This window comes from Cygnus olor, chromosome 1 (genome assembly GCF_009769625.2).
Source record: "Cygnus olor isolate bCygOlo1 chromosome 1, bCygOlo1.pri.v2, whole genome shotgun sequence".
Lineage (NCBI taxonomy): Eukaryota > Metazoa > Chordata > Aves > Anseriformes > Anatidae > Cygnus > Cygnus olor.
The window spans coordinates 122,586,668-122,609,571 of NC_049169.1; the positions used below are offsets into that span (position 1 = coordinate 122,586,668).

Sequence of the window (22,904 nt, forward strand, 5' to 3'; positions counted from 1 at the left end):
AAGAATCTCAAAGCATTGTCTTTCTTTGCTGTGTACTGTGATGAAATCCAGGAAACCACAGAGAAGTATGTCTTACCTTGTCTTGACTTGTGCAGTTAATAAGGTATTATTTACGCAATCCCATAGGTCTGTCTGTGAAACCTGAAAGTCTCTTGCTGCTAAATAATGGTAAGGATGAAAATCACGATTACGTAAGGAGTCCCACTTGCATCGGGGACTTCAAGGCAGAAATTGTTTTGTCAGTCTCGTAGTCTGAGTATTGATTTGCTACCTCTCAGTAAACAATAAAACTCATCTCTTAAGAGAGTGCAACCTGGATAACCCAGAAACAACCATTACAGGCATTATATATGAAAATCAAGGAACATTTCCATTTAGAGAGTTCAGCAGTGACACATTTTAATCATTTTAGGAGTACTTTGTTTTATTCCAGAAATGGCAAATTGGGGTGGGGGTGGGGGTTGAGAACTGAAAGTGAAACCGGAGTAACTCTGGTTCCCTTGTGCCAACCCTGGCATGTTCAGAGGCCGAGACCTTCGTCCCTCTATTCTCCCACGTTTCCTTTGCAAAGAAGGTTAAGAATAAGATAAAGACACCATGGAGAGCCCCTGTCCAACACTGCAGAAACGGCTGATGGGATCTAAAGGTATGGAGGGTCATTTTGAAGCTTGACATATCACCTGCCAAACAAAGCTCTTACTTTATAGTTGTCAGCTGACTACAATTTATATGTGTTTTGTTGTTGTTGTTGTTAAGCTTGAAACTTGGCTTCCTGTCAGCCTAGCTGTAACAAGTAATATTTATGAAATTTTAATGGAGAACTGCATTCACAGCACATTTGTTCAGTCTTCTTTTTAATTTCTAAATGCTTGTATTCTTATCTATTTTAATGCCAGCCTCTTAGTGCAAACTTTCTTCTTTCTTATGATAGTGTTCATACTTTGCTTATTAATTCCTTCAGAAAAAAAAAACTTTCATCAATTTAAATAGTTACTAATGCACCCAAGAAATGGCAGGGACTGGTGCCTGCAGGCAGTTTCTGCTGATTACCATGCCACGTGCTCTTTTTTTCTGAAATTGGAATCTGGAATATAAATACATGTAAATTCATGATTTTGAGTAATTTTGCCCATCTGACCATGTCAAGTAGTTTTCAACCTATTATCTGTAGACTTTGGGGTTTATTCTTAACATATTTTAAAGCTAACATACAGACATCTGAACATCCACTGGAAATTCTCATGTTTTGAAACAGCAAGAAAAGGTTGAAAATAGCTGTTGTGGTGAATTGGAGACTCCTGTCCACTTCAAAGCAGCATTATCAAGGGTGCTGCTGGTCTGACTCCCCTCTCCACCCTTACTGTCTGTCCACCATGGCTGTCCTGTTTGGGGACTGAACCTTACACGATTTGATGAGCAGAGGCTGTCTCACAAAGTAGAAAGTTGTTCTGGGTAAAACCCTAGGAAAATTTCCATAGATTTTAGGGGGCCTGGATTTCATGTTTTTTGTAGGCAAAGAATGGATTTCCATACAGTGTTAATCTCTCTTCTGATACAAAAAGGCTTTAAGATCCCAGAGTGCAAGATAGAAAGAAGTCAGCGTGTGTCTTGATCCCAGGTACTTGTAAATGTTTTCTTGCACTTTTACTCTTCTCTGTCAGTTAAAGTGCAATAGTTAGTTTATTGATTAAGTTCATTTAAAAACTGGGAAAGGTGACAGAGAAGATCCTTGGAAAATAAAAATACAGAAACCTAACAGCTAAAACACGTCTCAGAGGATAAATGTGTTATAAAACTCTAATGTTAGAGCCCAATGTACAGCAAAACATAAGAAATCACCACTTCTTAAAATTGTTTTCACTAATAATGTGTTAGTTAAAGTGCAATTTATGGACAAAGTTTTTTAAAATTAACTTCAAAGGTAGAGTCTTCAACCTAAAACGGTTGCCTGGTATTTAACAATGATCAGCCCTCAGAAATTCCCAGTGAAGTATCTATTTCTGATTTTTTTGTTTTTGTTTTTTGTTTTCAGAATAATAGTGGATGTTTGTTTGAAGGTATCATCTTCATTGTATTTGTAGGCAGATCTTGAATTGAAATTCTCCACTAAAACAGGTTTGGAAGTTTTTGACCATCTAACTGGTAGGTGTGAACTATCTCCCTGAGAAGCAAGGTCATGCCAAACAGCTGCAGGTAACAAAGTTAATGCTTTGCCATGGGTCAGAGAAGTTTTTTTGCTCCTCTGTTCCAGATCCCAGGGAGATCTGTCAGATGTTTGAGGTGAAGTTTAATAACCGAACTCCAGGATTCTGTGTTGATTTGATTATGTTCTAATTTAGTAGGAAAGGAAAGAAAGTGTGGGAAGGGGAGGCTTCAGTGTACATTCCCATGAGACAATAAAGGCAAGGCTGAGATTAAGTGTTTGCCGGAGAGAGAAAAAAGCAGGAGAATAGATGCCCTGGGATGAGAGGGAAGATGTGAAATTCAAAGCTACAAATTAGAGAAATGAGAAATCAGCATTTGTGAACACTAGAGAAAGTAATAAATTATGTTAGTTGTAAGGGTTAAATACTCCATTTTCAAATATTTCTCGCAATTTACCCATACCTACACAGAAATGTGTATGAGGAAAAACTATTGTCTAAGGTTTGGAAAGGAACAAGAAATTGTGATGAGATTTGACATCCTGAAGGGTTTGTTCTCTGATCACAGAAGAAATGAAGCATTGCATTTTAAAAGAGATTTTCAACTGAAAAATTTAATTGGACCTCGCTTTTAAAGTGTTTTGAATCCTCTTTGGATACAATATAGTGAACACACACACACAAAAAAAGCCTACGATATTTTGATGTTTGCTTATCTACATGCTATCCTGAAGTATGCCAGAACATAATGTAAATTATGAATAGAACATGGGTGTTTTGGTGTTGCACTACAGGAGGTTAGGTTAGAAGAAGATTTTAGAATTCAGCATTTTGAACCTGTCAGTAACAGGCAAAGCCAAAGGAAAGAACCTGAATGTAGGTCTGCAATTTATTTCCACACAAACTGTAGCCAGGTCTTCTGTGGGGGCATTTTGTCACTGTCTTCCTGTTTCTGCAAGAGCTTAAGTGAGAGAGACAGAGTAAAAGCCCAGCTGCAGTAAATCCATTGGCACGATAGGTTTTATCCGTGTTGCTAGTATATTGAATACAGTAGAAGCTGTAGTATTCTTTTTGGAGAATCTGCAAGTGTTATTTTTCTTGGTGTATTACCACAACCAAGCACCCAAACTATGAGTGTTTGCATTGATCATCTAAGGAAAATCCATGTTTTATCTTATTAAACAATGAAATTTGCTCAGAAAAAAACAGACTGTATGGATATTATTTTTCCTCCTTTTGAATCCCAGAATACTATCCCTGAGGGATTCATTTTTTGTTGTTTAAAAGGGGTGATAAAGATGCTTTTGTTCCCAGGTCACTGATGTTAGAGATGGGAGAAGGGAGAGACAAGTGTGTCACACTTGCTAGAGTAAATCTGCAAATGAATATGAGAGATTTGAGATAACAAACAATGACAGTAAAAGTAAGAATTCCTGAAAATGAGAGAAAACATTAAATTGCATCTATTTAAACAATTATTAACTAAACCACCTATTTTTTTCACATTATAATATGATTATTATTAAATTCACACATGCAAGTAAGCATGCTCCTTTAAACTGGGGGTTACTTTTTGGAAAAGGAAAGATCTCAGCTCCTGAAAAAAATTGCGTCTGCCAAAATCCTTCATGAATCATGGTCCTACTGGGCCTCAGTTTCCTCCTTTGTAAAATAAGTAACCAGATTTTTTCCCCCATTGAGCTGCTGTATTAATATGCATCCTTTTTGTAAATCTGGTTGAAAGATACAAAATTTAATGTACTTAGGCTCATTGTTGTTCTAAGCATTTTCTATTTTGGACCCTATTGCATTTTTTTAGATTGGAGGCAGAAGTGGGTCATTCCCTAGTGATCTTAATATGGAATTCTTTCCCTTACACAAGGACCTCTAATTTTGCTGCTGCTCTTCTCCCTTATCAGTTACAGATTTGGCCAGTGCTTGTTTATCAGTATGTATTTATTATAATATGTCACACAGTGGCTTCTGTCCACAGGCTATTACTTTGAACTGTAAAATAACTTTCAGCAGTATTTCAGTAAAAAAGGAAGGTCCTGTCACCAAAGACATAGTGGTAGCACAAAACATCAGGAATTCTGACCCAGGAAACCAAACCTAAGTAATCAGAGCCTGCAGCTCAACCAAATTTGCTGTCCAATAGTAGTTTTGATTAGTAGAACTAGAGGCAGAAAAGACATTTTTCCTCATTGCTTAAAAACTGAAGAAAACAAAATGCATGTATGTGTTTGACACAAGCCATGCGTACATTGCAGACTACTTTTTGTTTAAGCTGGCTGTTCTTGAATCACAGAACAACTTTAATGACCATTAGCTGCTCTCTCAGTGATTAAGTGAAGTCAAGAAAATAGACTGCTAATTGCATTCCCAAACACTCAGCACAGTTTATTGAGACTGATCAGTTTAAACAAGGAGTAAATTGAGATTCACTCCAACCTCTACCTATCTGGGGAACGCAATTAGGAATATGCTTCCTTCCTTATGGAAAAGTGAAACTGCCTTTTGGCACCGTCAGAAAGGGAAAATCTTTAATGCATAGATGCTGGTAGCTTTCATTTGGTGTTGGGAGTATGAATCTAAAAGACATGGGTGTTGCCTGGAGATCAGAGAGTAGCATGTACATCAGCTAAGCAGCCACTGCTGCTAATGTGCTGCATGAGGAAAGTGTATTAAAGTCAGTGCCTAATGCAGTGAGGAATAAAAATTGTAGTTGTTAACGCATCTTAAACTGAAATTAAACTTGGGCTTTAGTAAAGAGAATAGAAGACAGGCACACACTGCATACTGACAAGCATACTGAAAAGCTGCCTTACCTCCATCTAGTTCTTCGGCTCCAAAATGATTCCTGTAGAAGAGCATAATCTCTATCTTGTAACACTTGTAGATAGTCACTAAACAAACAAGCAGCAGCAGAATAGCACCAAGCCCACCAGCAAGCTCAACTGTATACATCAGCTCTGCAAAGAATTACAAAATGCAATAACAAACACATTCCAAAACAGAGAAAGATTAGCAGTAGACCTTACTTATATTAAACAGTAAAAAAAAATGAGGGTTATTTTATTTTATTTTTTTTTAATTAGCTAAAGAACCCTTGAAAAAATAACAATAGGAACATTTTTCCTTTAATAACATCCTTTTTCCTCTGGTACTGTGTCTGGATTGCTCATTTGAAACAAGAACTGTTGCTGGGATGTGTATGTGCATATATATAAAAGAGAGATCTGATAACCCTCTTCCTTCTCTCTCTCACTGTGGATATATCACGGTTTGTTTTACACATATAAATGTTGACATTCCAATGAAAGCAGAGGTGAATATTTCTTTTTTTGTGGATTATAATTAAAACACATTTCCTCCTTTAATCCACACAGAAATAAGAAAAAGATCTGGTTTTGGATGAGTTTTAGTCTACTGCCTACAATTAAACTAAGGATTTTTTTTTCTTCCTAAAACAAACGATCAAACAAAAAAAAAGCAAAGAAAAAATAGCTTGAGGGATGCGAAGACAAATTATACAAGGAATCCCAAAGCCTCACATCTCGGTTATATGTAAATATCTTTGACACAGTTTCCCAGCGATTTGCAATTCATTTTTGTTCTCTTGTCTTTCTCCAAACAGGGTTTGCTTTATGGTTAGCCATTGAAAAACCAACCCAATTTGTCAGTCCTGATGTCCCCATTCAGACCATGATCCCTCCTCTTTTGTGCCTTTGCTGCAGTCTGCCATTGGAGATTCACATGGAGGATTGAGTTCATGCTATGTAGTTCCCTTTTGAGGATGGCGACTCCAGTCAAACGTAGCCACATCTAATAACAGCAATCTCCTCAGTGGGGTCACTTATCAGTGAATAAGTAATATGTCATCATGGGCCTTCAACCCCCTTGTCTTAACCATTGCACACTCAAGAAAACTCATGCAGCTATGTGGCATCCATTTTGTGGCTAGTTTTCCTTTGCTAATCATCTTGAAACTAGCAATGGACAAGGACAGTGGGATTGTTGCTAGAAATGTTGTAACTTGAAATGAGTAATAAATGGCATATCTTAAGATCATCTATATTTTTTCAATATCACTCGGTTCTGAGGAATGCCAAGAAATCAAATCTTGGAAAACTAAATTATGCAGTTTGCTTCATAATATCTGTGCTGGAGAAAGCTTTGTTCATGTTACTTTCACACCATACTCTTCCAGTGGGCAGGTTCTGTCTGAGTGAAGCAGTGTAGCCCCGTTTTTTTGGCTTTTGTGGTTATGCAGACGTGACACTCCAGCACAATACAATTCAATTAGAGAAATAAAAGGTTATAGGAGAAAGTGACAATTCCATTTATTTTGACTATGTCTACTGAGAATCACACATTTTTTTATTATTTTGAGGCAACTGTAAGATGATTTCATTGCTCTCTAGAAGGCACTAAAACTGTAATAAAGTAAAATAAAAAGGCATTTATATTCTGTGTCATTCTTTCCAAAACTGTGCTGGAAACTCCTTTGTGTTAGATATTTTCAAGACTGGCATGGTTATTTCAGACTTTCAATTGTCTTCTGGTCCAGAGAGAGGAATGTTAATAAAAATAACCAAAAAATAATAATGTTTGCATGCAAGTAATACAGTATTTTACAATATGAATGGAAATGGAAATTATTCTGCACTGGCTTACTATAGCCTGTATATCATTTTGTATTACAGGTGATGCAGCTGTTTAATAGGAACTAGAAGAACAGTTTTTAATATGTTGGGTTGCTAGGTACAAAATATTTATGTGCCTGCTGTTGTGACTCATTAAAAGTGACGGAAATACAGCCGGAAAACAAAAGTTTTTCCTAAATTAATGATTTTGAGATTAAATGGAAAAAATAACTGCAGTAGTTAGTTACCTGTTCTCTATCATTGTGCATGAAATCAGACAAATGCACTGCATCATTTTTGCCATCAAAGAGTCCCTCTTAGGTTCTATTTTCCCCATAAAATTATTCAAGGCTATGCTTGTATTTTTTCTTTAAAAAAAAGTCTATCTGAATATACATGAAACTGTCGTAAACCTATTAGGCAAGCAGATCAAGAAACAAAATTCTCTAAGTCACCTTGGAAAGTACTAGAAATTGCCTTTTTTTCTGATGCTGCCTTGCCCATCATGTTCACGTATGAGTACAAGGGGAAGATGATTCTTAAACAGAATTGTTTCCATAGTAAGTTTTTTGCTCTTTCCTTCTAGCATAGCAAGTTTGTGTTTTCCTCCATGCTGAGCTATGTATCAGCGCATACGTGCTCTCTGTCTCAGGTGAAGTTCATAAGGGTCTTAAGGCAGAGAGATACAGTAATTAGCCATCCTTACACACCACCGTGCAAAAGCCTTAGATAGTCCCCAGAGAACAGAAACTAGTGCAGCCCTGTCTGTGCAGTGCCGTGAAGGGCAGGACAGATTAGCCTGGGCACAGTGCCACATTAAACAGTTTGCTTTCAGGCCTCAAGCTAGTGCAACTGCAGGTTACTAAAGCATGCTGTACAGGGGCACCATCTAGCTTTGAGCTGCCTTGGGAATTTTTTGAAGAGCATCACCCGGTGTTATGCCGAACTGAAGGAGTCAGAAGCAGTCTGGTTTTCCCCTTGTGAGGTGGAGAGGAGGGCTCTGACTCCTACCTGGGAGAGGTTACTCCTGAAAGGTGTCTTATGTGGCTGTTGGTGATGTGTGTGACAGCAAGGATGTAGTAAAGGTGGAATAGCAAGGATAGAGTGTAAGGCTGCCTTTGCAGAAACATGATTGTTTTGTGCTGCTTTATTCTGCCTTCTGCACTGCAGTTTGAACACGATTGCTACAGCAGGCATTGCACTCCCTTTGAAGTGTGATCTGTTTTTCCTGATGAAACTCAAGTTTCCTGTAGTGGCTGCACGCTAAAAAGATTCAATTTCAGCACAATTCCACATCAGAGGGGAGAGACAAAAAGTGCAAACCTTTTAAAACCTATTTAGCCTCTGTGTTACGTTTCTCAAATTACAGACCTTGCCCTCGTTAAGGAGCTGAGGCTGAATGTAGAAAGTAGTAGAGGAAAATTACTTGGCTAACCCTTAGGGGGACAGGCATTCTGTTAAACACAACAAATGAGCAAGTGCCAAGGAGCTACATTCAGAAGCACAGCAATCATTTAGTTACAGGCAATTAACAATAGTCCTCCAGTAGCACAGGAACAGTTCTACTCCAAGGGAAAACACATTGATTACTGCTGCAGTAGTAGATTGGTTTCTGAATAAATAGCTTCGATTTAAAACAAGATTTGTTACAAGCAGTTTGACCAATGGCTACATTTTTTTTTTTTTCCTTATCAGGAGGTTTTGGCCCAGCAACCCAATGAAAGAAAATGCTAATTAAAACAAAGTACACGTCCTCTCTAAATATTCAGCATGATGTGATAAAAATAAATGTACTCATTTTATAACGATGCTATCCTAATCATTAGGCAAATTTGTAGGATATATCATTGATCTTTACCTGGCTTCAATTTTTGATAAACTTCCTTTCTCTGTGTAAAGCAGGTAATTCACTTAGCTGGAGTTGTAACAAGAAAGTAAATAAAAGAGTGCTTTCAAAGATTCATACCTCATGACTTATACAACATGCTTCAGAAACCTTACATTTAATGATCTGTGATGATTTCAAATTAATCGTGTTCTATTCATTAGTCCGTATACAGTTGAGCTACCTAGAAAAATAATTATGTTTCAAACATTTTTTTTTGTGTGTGTGATTTATAACTCTTCAAGGACATGTGATTTATAGCTGCGTATTAACTTTCTGAGGCTTTTTCAAAATCCAATTACAGTCTATCTAAAGTTTCAATTTTGCAATCACTTACACAGATTGCATAACTTCACAGAATATAAGTAATCCTTCTGAAGTCAACAGGACTATTCACAGAGCTTCAGGTTATCCCACATAAATCTCTGCAACTTTGTGTCTTAGACTCATTTCCATTCTCTGCTTGTCTTGGACAATTTTACAATAAAGCTAAAAGGCTTGTTTAGATTCAGTTCTTAGTTTGTCTAGATATATGTTCATAGGCTTCAATTATAAAGTGAAACATAAAGGTAATGGGTATAATTTGGAAAGGAAGCAGGTAAAGATAATGCTTACTAAAATTCTCCACTGTTATTTTCTATGATGATGCCCGAGAGAATGGAAAAAAACAGATACTGATAACCAGTGCAGGACCAATGTTTCATCAGATGTAGTTTTGTTTATAAAGAGTTTTCTTACCCATAAAGGAAGGAGGAGGCCAGCTAGAAAAGGAATAGTCATCTGAATCTCATTTTAGACATCATCAGTAAAAAGAAGAGAGAGATTAGATTGGGAAGAAAGAAAACCATACTCATAGTTAAAAAAATGGAGAAGTATGATTTCTTTTTCCTTTTTCTGAATACAGCATGGCTATAAAGCAATATCTTTATACAGAGATATCTTTCATAGAAATATAGCATATTGAACCACAGCTTTCCACAGCATATGCATACACAGTATGTGTATATGTATACATATTTACTATTTTCTGCTTTTTGATATTTTTTCATTTGTTTCAAAGAGCAAAATAAATCTGTATTTAAGGAACAAAGATGGCTTTATGAATACTGTTGTGAATAACCACTAATAGATATCGTTGAAATAATAATACTTCTGATACCAGTAGAAGCAGATTTGGCATGTTCATTAGCTTGATCATGAAATCATCTCTAAGCACAAAGCTTATACTTTCTGCCAGCATAGGCCACATAGGCCTGTAAATGCCTGCAGAGTTGACTTAAGGTGGGTAAGTTTGGTTATAGTTATAGTTCAATTTTTTTTTTTTTTTTTCAATGCAGTAGCTTCATTTTATCTGTCAGAACTATTGAGACACAGTTATCTCACTTTATTTATTAGATCAATATATAATACATACTCCATATATGTATGGATGAGTGCCAATACAAGTTGGGGATCTTGTTGACCTATTCATTAGTACAACAGATAGCATATCCAAGCTGTGGTTCTGTTGGACATCTTAGTGTTACTGGACTAGAGAAAATAATTTGTAATAATAGAATGTATATTCTTAGTGATGACAGTTTTATTCTTCCTGAGAAGTATGGAATACCTGTTCCCAGCAGAAGAATAATTACGGTCTTGAGTATGTTAGCTCAAGAGAAGACAAGATTGAAAAAAATGTAGATGCTGCAGCACTACTGAAGTTTACTAGATTTAAATACAGAACACTGCATTTTAAAGGCAGTTTATACTTACACTGCATTTTAAAGGCAGTTTATACTTCAAATTGAAAGAAAAAAAGTCATAATTATGCAGATTTGAATTAATCTCTAGTTAGCTTCTGCAAATAAATTTTATATGACTTAAAACCTTACTGATTAGGAGAGATTCTATTTGCTTATTGTGCTACAGAAATCAGACATCCCACACAATTACTTCTTTTAGATCTGCTGAAAGAAATGAATGTAAGAAGCACTGGGAGGTGCCAAAATGTGGGGAAAAATATAGTACCAAGTTCCAAGGATGTAAGATCATAAAACATACTGTTTACATTTCTTCCTAAGGATAGCATTAATGAATAATTTAGCTCTGAATGGTTTATAAGAACAATTTGTGTTATTTTATTTTAAAATATTTTCTTCCTTGTCAATCAGGGTTAGAAAAGAACTTACATAGACATTATATAAAAAGAATTATGATAAAAGTGGAACAAAAGCTGTTTTAGAAAGAAATCTGTTTAACAAACCAACTTGTTTGACACCTCTTCAGAGGACAGCTGGATTTAGGCACATGCTAAGTAATCTGACTAATCTTTTCATTGCAGATGTCTTACTCCAGTTTTCTAAAGGATAGAAACCTTACTGATGAAGAAAAGAGTTTTATGAAGAGTTTCTGTCAAACAGACAGAAACATTCTTTAGTACACAACTAATTTACTGATTTTAGATGAGATTGAGTGTAAAAAGAGCAGTCATTATTGGTTAGGCTTGGGGAAAGAAGGCAGGAAGCCCCGTGTCATGCACCTTTGTTCCTGTGTCATGTACTGAATCTTTGCACTGCTCAGAACAAGACAACCTGAAGGCTTCTTTAATGGCCTATGATGGGTTCTTTAATGGTTGGGGAGGGAGGAATCAATTCACATCAAATCAAATCAAATTTCACTTTCAATTCTAAAACCTAGAGAGGAACTCAGAACAGCTTATCCTACAGTACAGAGCAAAAGCTGAATGCCTTATATGCTGGAAGATATACATGTGTGACGTCTTAGCAAACCAAATGGATCTGTGGTTTACAAAAGTTTTGCTTCCACTGAGACTTAAGAGTTTTGCTGAAATGTTCAGTTAATTAAGAACAATTAACAGAAGTTGTAATATGAAACTCATTGCTCTCGTATCTCACATGATGAGTGCCAATTCAGAAATTTCCGAAACATCATGAAGCATTATGGCAAAGGGAACTGTAACTCCTGTGGTTTCTTCATGGAGTTTAGATGATAACTGTTGTTTCTTTTCTCTTTTAATTGTCACTCATGACTACTGCTTTGTGAAGTTGTGTCTAGTCATTGAAAATGCTCATGAAATCAAAAACTTAGATTATTCAAGTCCTGACATTATAAAACAGATTTACATTAATATGTGAACGACACAGTAATTTAAGGTGCTTCTCAGCAATTCTATTACCATTAATAACTGGATGAAGAATATTCAGAATTTCCTACTATTCATAATTTGGCTTCCAGTATTTGGAAATATTAATACAATGTTTATGTGTTCATAGGCAAAGAGTTTAAAGTATGCCTACTTAAATTCTTCCTCAAGAAGCATTTCCTATGGAAAAAAATAACTTGCTTTAATTTCAAACATACATTCTCATGGGCAAATTCAAATAGAATAACTCTTCCTCTAAACAATATATTTTAGTAAAACTCTTTAAAAGTTGTTTTAACCATCCCTCAGTTACATATGTTAGGGTCAAAGCGCCCCATAGATGCCCTATGACAGAAGAAAACAGACCCAGGATATAAGAGGCACAGGACAGAAAAGTAGACAACATTGAGAAAAAATGGAAGAAAAAGAAGGAGATACTTTGAAAAAAATGCGTAAAGTGTATTACCTGCCCACAGGTCTGATGGGTGTCCCATGAAAACCATAAATATGTTATTTAGTTTTTAAAATAAGAAAAACTAAAAAAAAAAAAAAAAAACTCAGAACTTAGGAGAGCATAGAATTTGAGATTATTTTTGCATTGGTATTTTATTTGCAGACACGCAGACAAGAATTTCCACAGAAATAGCCACAAAATTAAATAATAATCTGTATTACCACCTAAGTTTACAATTAAATGAGACCACAAGGGATTTGATCCAGCATGAAAGTCATAGTTTAGAAGATGCAATATTGTAGAAGAACATTATTTCTTCTTATGCATTATATTTTTATTTATTACGTATGGGCTTGTCTTCTTGAATTAAAAGCCTGTGAAAAAATAGAATTGTAGTGTATGATCCACCCCTTACATCTTCTGCAGTATGTAGTTTGTCATTAATAAATTTGTGTTTAGCTACTGTCAGTACCACTCTCAATATTAATTTCTAGAAGGTTCCTCTATCTGGTTGAAGACTGACCTGTAACTGCTACAGATAATCGATGACAGCTATCATCACTAAACAACAAAATCAGCTTCAGATTGTAACAAGTAGATCTTTTTTGTTCACACAGAAGAGCAAGTAACTCTATTATTGTAAAAATGATAGAAAGAAATTTGATCAACAGCTGGAGGAAGAGAATGAAAGTTAGATCTCCTGGGTTCTGGTCGCTCTCTATTGCTGATTATTTTTGGACAAATTTTGTAGGAATGGACCAGAGGAGGAAACAGCATTGGCATTGCTATACTTAAAATGCTCTACTGCCTTTAGCTCTGAGTTAAATGCTTCCTATGCGTGGCATCTGAGGAAAGTTAGGCATCTAGAAATGGTTAGCTGTCTGCATAAAAACACTGATCATAGGTTTTCTGCACTGGCAGTCACAAAGAGGAACTTGGGAGGAAACTGGGGCTAAACTGCCAGAGATGGGGACTGCTGGTACCTGGGCTCAAGGGAGATGCCTGGACCGCAGTTGTCTGAAGCTGGATGCCTAATGTAGTGTAGCTTTTCCTGCACAGCTCTTGCCCTAAACTTTCTTTCATAAGGTGGGAGGCTCAGGGTTTCAATTCCAGGACCAAATCAAGGAAAAAGCAGAAGCCCTCTTGCCCTGGCTGCTCATGTTGGGCACTGGCATGTGAAGGGACTGCCACCAGCTCCTGCTTTCATTTTCTGTGAGGTAAATGGCTCCCTTCTGGGACAGACTGGAGTGAAGAGTAAGAAAGATGCATGTAGGTGTTTGCTGGTGATTCAGCCTCTTAACTATTTGTCCTTTCAGGATGTGTAATTGTGGGCATACCCAAAAGCTCCCACTGGAAGTTCATGTTTACAGAGAATATATTGAGCAGGGCAAAGCAAGAGGCAGAAGGTTGTTTTAAAGGCTTACATTTTATACCTGAATCCCCACTCTAGCATTTAGCTCTAAATACCTCTTTTCCCACGAACACTTTTTGTCCAGTAACAGAGCTTTCTGCTTTTTTGTCCCTTCTGATCTGAGTGATAATGTACCACATATGAAGTTTAAGAGTGATTTATCAGTTTGTTTTCAGGTAAGTAGTGAACATTCCAAATTCACCATTTCTGTTTGCTTATACCAATGAAAAAGAGAGATTTCTAACTAGAAAACCAGGAAAAACTAATACCTCTGCAAATGCTTTAGTTTCAGGAAGCAAATTTACCTAAATGTTAGGTCCCTATTGTTCTAAGTGAGCAAATAATCAAAAATTAATAAACAGCTAACTCATTCCTATCAGAGACTAAATATGCATCTAAACAGGGAAACCTAACACGAAATGTTGTCATGGTGATATACAGGAGACTAAGCCAGCAGTGCAAAGCTCCTCTTCCTAGGAGACCTGAGAGACAAGCTCAAATTTTTATCTGTCATGGTTAATTTATCATTTCACTGAAACAGTTGTCAACATGCAAAGTATGTAGAAGGCTTGTAACAAGTACCTTTTGTTTTTTGAGGGCACAATGGATTTTGTTTCCAAATCACAATTTCAGATTCAGTCTTACTTAATCTTTTGTGGGAGCTCTTGCTATTTTATCTTTTACTATTTATAAGGGCAATTAAATATTGAGATTACTTCCTCCTAAGCATGTCATCGTGCATCATGAGACCACATACTGCGATATGTTTGACATACTGATTTCTCCGAAAAAGGGAGGAAGGAAAGTAAACCCTTCCAAAAATTTATATATACACTGATAGATTAAAGATATGATGGTCACAGAACAAAAAAGTTAGTTACATGTCATGTCAGTCTTGGTGTTATTGCTTGTATGGAGGGGAAAATAAGGACTCACCATCAGCACATGACTTAAAAATCAGTCAGTTAATTATTGGTTTCAAAGTAATTTAAGCCTTAAAATTCTATATCTCCAGTGCTCTATGTACTAACTTCATTATTAAAGACAACACATTGAACTTGAGTGTTTGTTTTTTAAAGTTGTTGCCCTGGGTTCAAATATATCTGAATTAAGGTACATGGCTACCACCTGATAAATTGTTGCAGTTCAATTACTTAATAAGTTAATTTTCCATTTCAGTAAATTCAAGAAAATATTCCAAATACCACGCTAAGTGGAACATCTATTTATTTACATCTACATCTCATAAGAAAGATTGAGAAGTGTTCAGAAAAAGGGCTTTGAATTAGCTCTTTTCAAATAATTGGGGGTACACAAAAATATATTTAAATAAATGAATCACACTGTCTGGGTTTATGGCTCTAGGATGGATTTTGCATGTCACAAGACTAAAATTAGGGAAGGCTTCACCACTTTGATATAAATTGAGATGCAACAACTAGTTCAGTACCGTAGGAAGAACCCAGAAGAACATTTACAGACTAAAAAAAGCACAGTAATGACAGCAAAGTACAGACACTGCTGCTGATTGTTCTTTGCTCTCTTAAACCAGTGGGATGCTTCATGAGTGTGGGGAGCATCAAGCCTAGGCGTATGGAGCACCCTCTGGGAGGTAAAGTGAACAAAGTGAATATCAGAACCTGTCTTTGCAAGAGACTCTCCTCCCTTCCATAATTATCTCCATCCCTGTGGACATTAGGCTGAAGTAATGGAATGTGAGTGGTGAGTAGAAATAGGAAGATCCTTATATGTTTCTGTCTTCACTTGAAAAATGTTGGTGTTACACAAGTGTGTTAGAAGGAAAATGTCCACAGTCAGACTATGCAGGAACTCCTGTGGGCTGGATGGATGGACAGTGACGTGAGTTGAAAACTTGCTGATTGGCTCGGCCTAGAAGGTTATGATTAATACTGCAAAGTCTAATTGCGGGCCAGCAACTAGTGGCATACCCCAGTGGTCAATATTGGATCTGAGTGAAGGAGGCAGGGTGTACCATCAGCAAGTTTGGAGATAACATAAAACTGGGGGGAGTGGCTGATAGGCCAGAGGGTTGTGCTGCCAACCAGAGGGACCTGGATAGGCTGGAAAAATGTGCTGATGAGAAACTGTTGAAGTTTAACAAGGAAAGTGCAAAGTTCCTGAGAAGGAACCGTCATGGGTACCAGTATGCGCTGGGGAACACCCAGATGGAAAGCATTTTTACAGAATATAACCTGAAGGTCCCTATGGATATCAAGTCAAACATGAGCCAGCAATCTGCCCTTGCTGCAACTAAAGTTAATGGTATTCTTGACTGTATTAGGCAAAGTGTTGCCAGCAGGTGGAGGGAAGCTCTGGGCCCACCAGTACAAAAGAGATGTAAACATACTGGAGAGACTACAACAAAGGGCTAGAGAAATGAATAAGGCTTTGGTGTTCCTCTCTGAGAAAAGGCTGAGAGGGCTGGCAGTGTTAAGTCCAGAGAAGAGAAGGCTCAGAGGGATCTTGTCAATGTGTATATGTACCTGAAAGGAGGGTGAAAATAGGGTTGAGCCAGGCTCTTTTCAGCGGTGCCCAGCTATAGGACAAGAGGCAATAGGCACAAAGTGGACACAGGACACTCTGTCTGAACTTTAGGAAACAATTACTGTGCTGGTGACAGAGCACTGGTACAGGTAGCCCAGAGTGGCTGTGGAGTCCTCCTTGGAGATTTTCAAAAGCTGCCTGGACATAGTCCTGTGCAACCTGTTCTAGGTTCCCCTGTTTAGGCAGGGGTTTGGGACCAGACAAACTCCAGAGATCCCGTCCAACCTCAACCATTCTGTGATTCGATGAAGTTTAGGTGACTTTACTGATAGAAGTAGAATGTATTTGTTTTGCCTTTTTAATATTTGATTTTATTTCTTAAAGAAAATGATTATGGTTTTATTACTTGTAACTTCCTACTATTTTTTTTCTCTGTTGAGCCTTTATTAGTTTTAAAATTTTAAACTATTAAATGCATCTGTTATAGAAATATAATTAAAAGGTGTTACTGTATTTATCCTGGTGACAGCCAGAATAAACAGCAGCCTTTATATTTTATTTTGGAAGTGGTATGAATGCCAAGGGAAAACAATCAGTGCCTATTAATATCTCAGAAACACATACTTTCATAAAAAGGAAGCTTTCCAAACTGACCACCCCCATAATGTACCATTTTGTGGTGAGGACCTGCATATTTACCCCTTTTATGCAGAAGAATACTGGCGTGACGGCGTCCATTTCCATTCTCAACATAGCATGAGTAATTGCCAAGGTCTTCTTCTTCCACAGAGTCAAGAATCAATGAGACAGAAACTTCCTGTTCCCCAAGATGTTCCTTGAGAACCCTAAGGAAAAAGAAATCGTATCTTCTGTTCTGCTTGTATCACAGTGGAGCATTAGATAATCATGACATAATATTGCTACTTACAATTCACAACTCTTTGGCTTCAAATTTGGTTATGGTTTGATGCAATCTTAATTAAATTATATCACACACTTTTCTTCCTCACTTCTAATGAGGAGGTTTGGCTTTGTAAATGTTAATGAGAGCTACAGTTAATTGTATTTAAGCAGGATGATGTGCACACTGATAACATATTATTGTACTCGGATGGAGGCCCTGATCAGTAATATGTAGAGTCTTGAAATGTTAGAACAGAGAAAAGTGAAACACAGTTATTTTCAGGTTTTGGATTACACTAGGAGTCTTGACGAAATACACTATTTGTATACTGAATTAAAAAAATATTTTGTGATTATAAAATTTGACTATGTATTATAAGTCAATAGAAGGAACTGGAATGCCAGATGACACTCATTCTAACAGATACTAAGGAAAAGTAAAGACCTGCTTAATGCTGTTTTCCAATTTCTTTCTTTCCCTCTTAGCAATCTCATCAGTGGTTTTAGAAACCCAGCAAAACAAGTGACAAACTGCTATAGACTGCTCCTTCACTTCACACCTGACAAAAGCAGTGGAAAACAGTCTTCTGGGTCCCCCCTCCACAAAACAAGAGAGTTGTAAAGAGGTTTTTGACACCTTTTCATCAGCCTTCAAAATGCCAAGTCTGGTTGAAAGGCTTGGGAAGAGCTTTATATAAGAAATGTAGCTTATCTAGTTGTCTTGTTCAATTAAGTGTATTTGTCCTGAGTTTTATAAAATAAATTTGATATACACTGGGGTGAAATATGCCTCCATTTTGCCTATGTCTGGGGACACAGAGACCTTGAATGTCTATATGACCTTCTTGATTTTGGTAAAGGAAGCTTCTTCCTTAATTTAATTATACAGAAGAACTCCAAGCTAAAACTGAAAACAAGTGTGATTTCTTGTCTTTTGATAAGGTAGTAAATTCCTATGTAAGAGCTGAAAGGGAAATAAACTTATGATGTTCTATTGTAGAAAATCACTGAGGATAATACACCTGTGGTTATTTAACTTCCTTTGTAGTCCATGCTTAGTTTTGCGTTCATTTCTGGGTTTATGCATGATATACAAACACAGTCATTCACACACACACAGAATTGTAAATAAGAAAGGAATCTCTTCAGATCCAAGTAGGTACTTCATATTGGATATGAGTTGGAAAGCTGTGTCAAGCATGTTATTCTCAATACAAAAACACTGTTTTCTCAATTTCCAAATGAGGTAACACTTTTAGAAGCAGGATAAGTACATGACGTGAATTGCCAGATCCTTTCTATAACAAATATTTCAGCCGCTAGAACCTGCCCACATAACAGGAGTCTTGGATCTCACAGAGCAAATAACATTCCAGGAAACTCAGTTCTTTCTTTGAAGAAGAGAAATCAAACATTCAAAAAGAGAAGTCAGACTTCAGCATTTATTTAAGGCTATGTGCTTCAAAAAACTTCTTTTGACCTGCTTTTCTGGATGTATTTACTTTTCTTTATTTTTTCTTACTAACTGTGCTAATGGTTGCTATAGTTTGCCACAGTTTGAAAAAGTGGCTATACAAATCCCAGTTTGTTACACTACTGTGCTAGCTGGGCAACCACTCTGCTTTTGCAGCTCTCTAACATCAGGTTTTGCTGCATTTTTCTGTTGTCTAATGATGAAATTGAAAAGATAAAGAATGGATGTTGCAAAAAAGGGGTCCAGATTGCAAGTATTCCTGAATTAGTCTGTGATAACAAGTATTACATTAACTATCAAAAAAAGATATTGCTTGAATGTTTTTTTTTTTCTTTTACCTGATGTCACTTTCCCAGACTCGACTATCATCCAAATCTTCAATAAACTTCTCTCCTTTCATCCAGTAGATTAAAGGACTGACATCTCCACTATATCCAAAGAAAGCTCGGCAGGTTAGATTAGCAGAACCACCTGTTACATAGAAAGAAGAAAAATGTTATTTCAAAATTTGTAAAAAAGGATTCATTTTTGAATCAGTAGATGTGTTGATTTAAACAATGTATATCTGTAGGGAACCTCAATTTCCAGTTGTTGTTAGAAATGCCCCAAAACATCTACTTGTCTTGCATCTGGTGTTCAATATATTTTCTGAAAATAAATACAATAAAGTGAGATTAAATGTTACATTAGAGCAGGATTCAATTTTGTATTGTTTCACCAAGTGTTCAAGGTATTGCAAGCAAATGAAAGACTATGGTTTCTTAAAAATAGCCAACTTAACTAAAGATTTCAATGTTTTCTTTAAAAATAGGTAAAGGTTAGGCAAAACAGACATGCAATCACATTTGTGTTAGTTCAGCCTTGCAAACATTTCTGCAAAGAGGCTGGTAGACTCCTGTAGGGTGTCATTTCCTGTACCATTTCCAAGGGACAGCCAATAGAAAAAAACATGTCCGTTGCTAAGTTATCACTGTCTGGGAAATGTTTTACTGTATGAATGGAAATAACCATCAGGTACATGCAGTAGGAGCAGAAATTCTACATATGTGAAGAGTTACTTATTTAATGTTTACATGCTAAGGCACATGGAAAATAAGGAGTTGGTTGGTGACAGCCAACATGACTTCCCTAAGGGCAGATCGTGCCTGATAAATCTCATGGCCTCCTACAATGGGGTTACAGCATTGGTGGAAGAGCAACTGACATCATCTACCTGGACTTGTGCAAAACATTTGACACTGATAGCCAGTGATAGCCTTGTCTCTAAACTAGAGAGACATTGATTTGACGGATGGACCACTTGGTGGATAAGGAATTGGCTGGATGATCACACTCAAAGAGTTGTGCTCAACAGCTCAATGTTCCAGTGGAGATCAGTGGTTAGTGATGTTCCTCAGGGGTCAGTACTGGGACCAGTGCTGTTTAACATCTTTGTCTGTGACATGGTCATTGGGATCAAGTTCACCCTTAGCAAGTTTGCTGATGACACCAAGATGTGTGGTGTGATCAGCATGCTGGAGGGAAGGGATGCAATCCAGAAGGAACTGGACAGGCTTGAGAGGCGGGCCTGGACAAACCTCATGAAGTTCAACAAGGCCAACTGCAAGGTCCTGCACCTGGGCCAGAGCAATCCCAAGAATAAACACAAGCTGGGCAGAGAATGGATTGAAAGCAGCCCTGAAGAGAAGGGCCTGGGGGTATTGGTTGATGAGAAGCTCAGCATGAGCTGTTACTGTGAACTAGCAACCCAGAGGGCCAACCGTATCCTGGGCTGCATTAAAAGCAGCGTGGCCAGTAGGTCAAGGGAAGTGATTCTCCCCCTCTACTCTGCTCTCATGAGACCCCACGTGGAGTACTGCGTTCCACTCTGGGGCCCTAGCACAAGAAGGACATGAAGCTGTTATAAAAAAGTCCAGAGGAGGGCCACAGAGATTATCAATGGGCTGGAGCACCTCTCCTATAAAGACAGGCTGAGGGAGTTGGGGTTGTTCAGCCTGGAGAAGAGAAGGCTCCGAGGAGACCTTATAGTGGCCTTCCAATACCTAAAAGGAGTCTACGAGAAAGCTGGAGAGGGAGTCTGCCAGTGAGTGTAGTGATACAGCAAGGAGGGTTTACACTAAAAGAGGGTATATTTAGATTAGATATTCAGAAGAAATTCCTTACTGTGAGGGTAGTGAGGCACTGGAACAGACTGCCCAGAGAAGCTGTGAGTCCCTGGATGTGTGTAAGTCCAGGCTGAATGAGGCTTTAGGCAACCTGGTCTAGTGGAACATGCTCCTGCGCGTGGCAGGGACTGAAATTAGAGGATATTTAAGTTCCCAACCCAAACTATTCTATAATTTTATGATTCTATGATACAGTGAGAATTGAAAGTGCAATATGCCTTCACTTTAGTTTATTTTTGTTGGGCAGCCTTACATTGTGTTAGTACCACTTGGGTTTGGGGTTCCAGCTAGAGCACATGCAGAGATGGAAATGGTACTTCATGTGCATTTTGGATGTGTGGGGTAAGACTGGTTAAAACTAGGTGTACTGCACACAGCCACGTAGTTAAAGATCTATTCACTGATGCAAAGTTGTCTTAATATGCAACAAGCCTTCTAAACTGTTATGTGCATTTCTGTAATGGATAATTACACTGTGATTTAAGGAAGTGTTGTGATTTAAGGAGCGTTTTCCCCCCTGAGGAATGGAGTTGATATTACTGCTGAGACCAAAGTCATATTTTATTTACACTTTCAATTTTTGATCCTAGGATGTTAAAGCTGACTGACCACAGCTCATGAAAAAAAAAAAAAAAACAACATATATAATGTTAATACTACTTTGTTATTTTCTCTGCTGAGATGCTGTGAGAAGTCAATCTGGGTTCAATGTATTTTCTTAAAAATATACTACTTTGGGTCAGTACATGGTCCTTCTCAAACCTCTGACAATATTTGAGCATCTTATTTATTTTTTACTATGGAAACAAATGCAGGATCCTGTGTAACAGGAAGATGAGTAATTATTAAATAAATCTTATTTATCTGAAATGATTTATGGTTTTCTGTGAAAGCATCTTGCTCCTCTAACTTGTGTGAACTCTCATATCCACACCACAAAAGGTGTAGAACCAAAGTAAGAACTGAACTGCTTTTTGTCATTTTAAGAAAGCTTACCTACAGTGCATGCCACAACACCATTTTTCAGCAATGTCCGCTAAGAAGACAGGAATACCCCAGTATTTGAAACTAGGAGATGAAGGTCTCATTCATAATCAAAAGGTATGAAATTGAATCTCTGGTTAATGCGACATTTAGATAATTTCATCTCATTTAGAGCAAAGTCATCAAATGTAAGATGAAGGGCAAAAACTCTTCCTAAAGACAGTTTGCATGCCCTGGGAAGCAGTGGTCAGGACACCTCTTTGCAAAACCACCTCCTTGCAACACAACCTCCTGAATGGTCAGGATACCTTTCTGGAAGCTCAGTTCCTCATTCTCAACACAAGGAGGACTCTGGAAGTGCCATCTAGAAGCAGTGAAGAGATTTTTGCAATCTTGCAGCTATTTGCGGGGAATGAGACGAGCATTAGGGAACCACTTAATGGGGGTCAAGGGCATGAAAACCTGTAATGGGATGTGAAAATCTTCCTGAGCATTCCCAGGACATCTGAACAGATTCAAACCTACTTTCTTACAACAATTACATATCTTATATATAAACTAACTACGATACTCAAACATGTGGAAATGAAAACACAAAACCTTAAAGGATTATGAATATATTGGTCACAGTCATCCAGTTTAGCACACGTTCAGGGCTGTGAAATGCCTAGCAATCGCAGCATTGGTGGACTCCAATCACTCTCAAAATGGGAGAAGGTTCCTGCATGACTAAAGCAAAAACAGGCTCCTTCGAAGAATGAATTAACCCTATGGCGTTATCACCAATTCTAGAGGGAAGACTACTGTCTGTTGTATCATTGCCACTTGGGCTTTTCCTGCAGCTTTCCCGCCAAGTCAAGGCCCAGTTGAAACTTTTTAGCCCTTGAGAGCTTGTAAGATCACAACTGGAGGGACTGTGGTTTCTGGCCAGTTTATCTGTGATTCACAGAGATTAAGCACCACAGGTGTTAAGACCTCTCCAGGCTCTTGCAGCTAACAGGCACCCACTGAGAGATGATTTTTACACTGTGAAGGCCTCTAAGCCTTTTAAAGGTGAATATTATCTTTCTTTTTTTTTTTTTTTTTTTTTTTTTTTTTAAATAAACAAAGCATTAAGGGGAAAAAGTGTCAAAAAAGTTTGTAAGATAAAGACTTTTTTTCCTTAAATAATTTCCCCCCTAAATAAAA

The 22,904-nt window shown here is 37.4% G+C and overlaps 1 protein-coding gene and 1 long non-coding RNA gene across 4 annotated transcripts in view; one reads left to right on the forward strand and one right to left on the reverse strand.

Moving 5' to 3' along the window:
• IL1RAPL1 (interleukin 1 receptor accessory protein like 1) overlaps window positions 1–22,904 on the reverse strand; it is a 786,863-nt gene that overhangs the window by 11,158 nt on the left and 752,801 nt on the right. For all 3 annotated transcript variants that reach the window (XM_040531287.1, XM_040531296.1, XM_040531305.1), the window contains 3 exons: window positions 18,906–19,038; window positions 16,890–17,035; window positions 4,973–5,116 (listed from right to left, as the gene is read on the reverse strand). In XM_040531287.1, the coding sequence (XP_040387221.1) occupies window positions 4,973–5,116; window positions 16,890–17,035; window positions 18,906–19,038 (423 nt within the window). The remainder of the gene's footprint in view (window positions 1–4,972; window positions 5,117–16,889; window positions 17,036–18,905; window positions 19,039–22,904) is intronic.
• Window positions 490–17,878, forward strand: LOC121057334. Its single transcript, XR_005813755.1, has 3 exons — window positions 490–646; window positions 15,238–15,407; window positions 17,580–17,878. It is a non-coding gene; the product is annotated as an uncharacterized LOC121057334 (long non-coding RNA).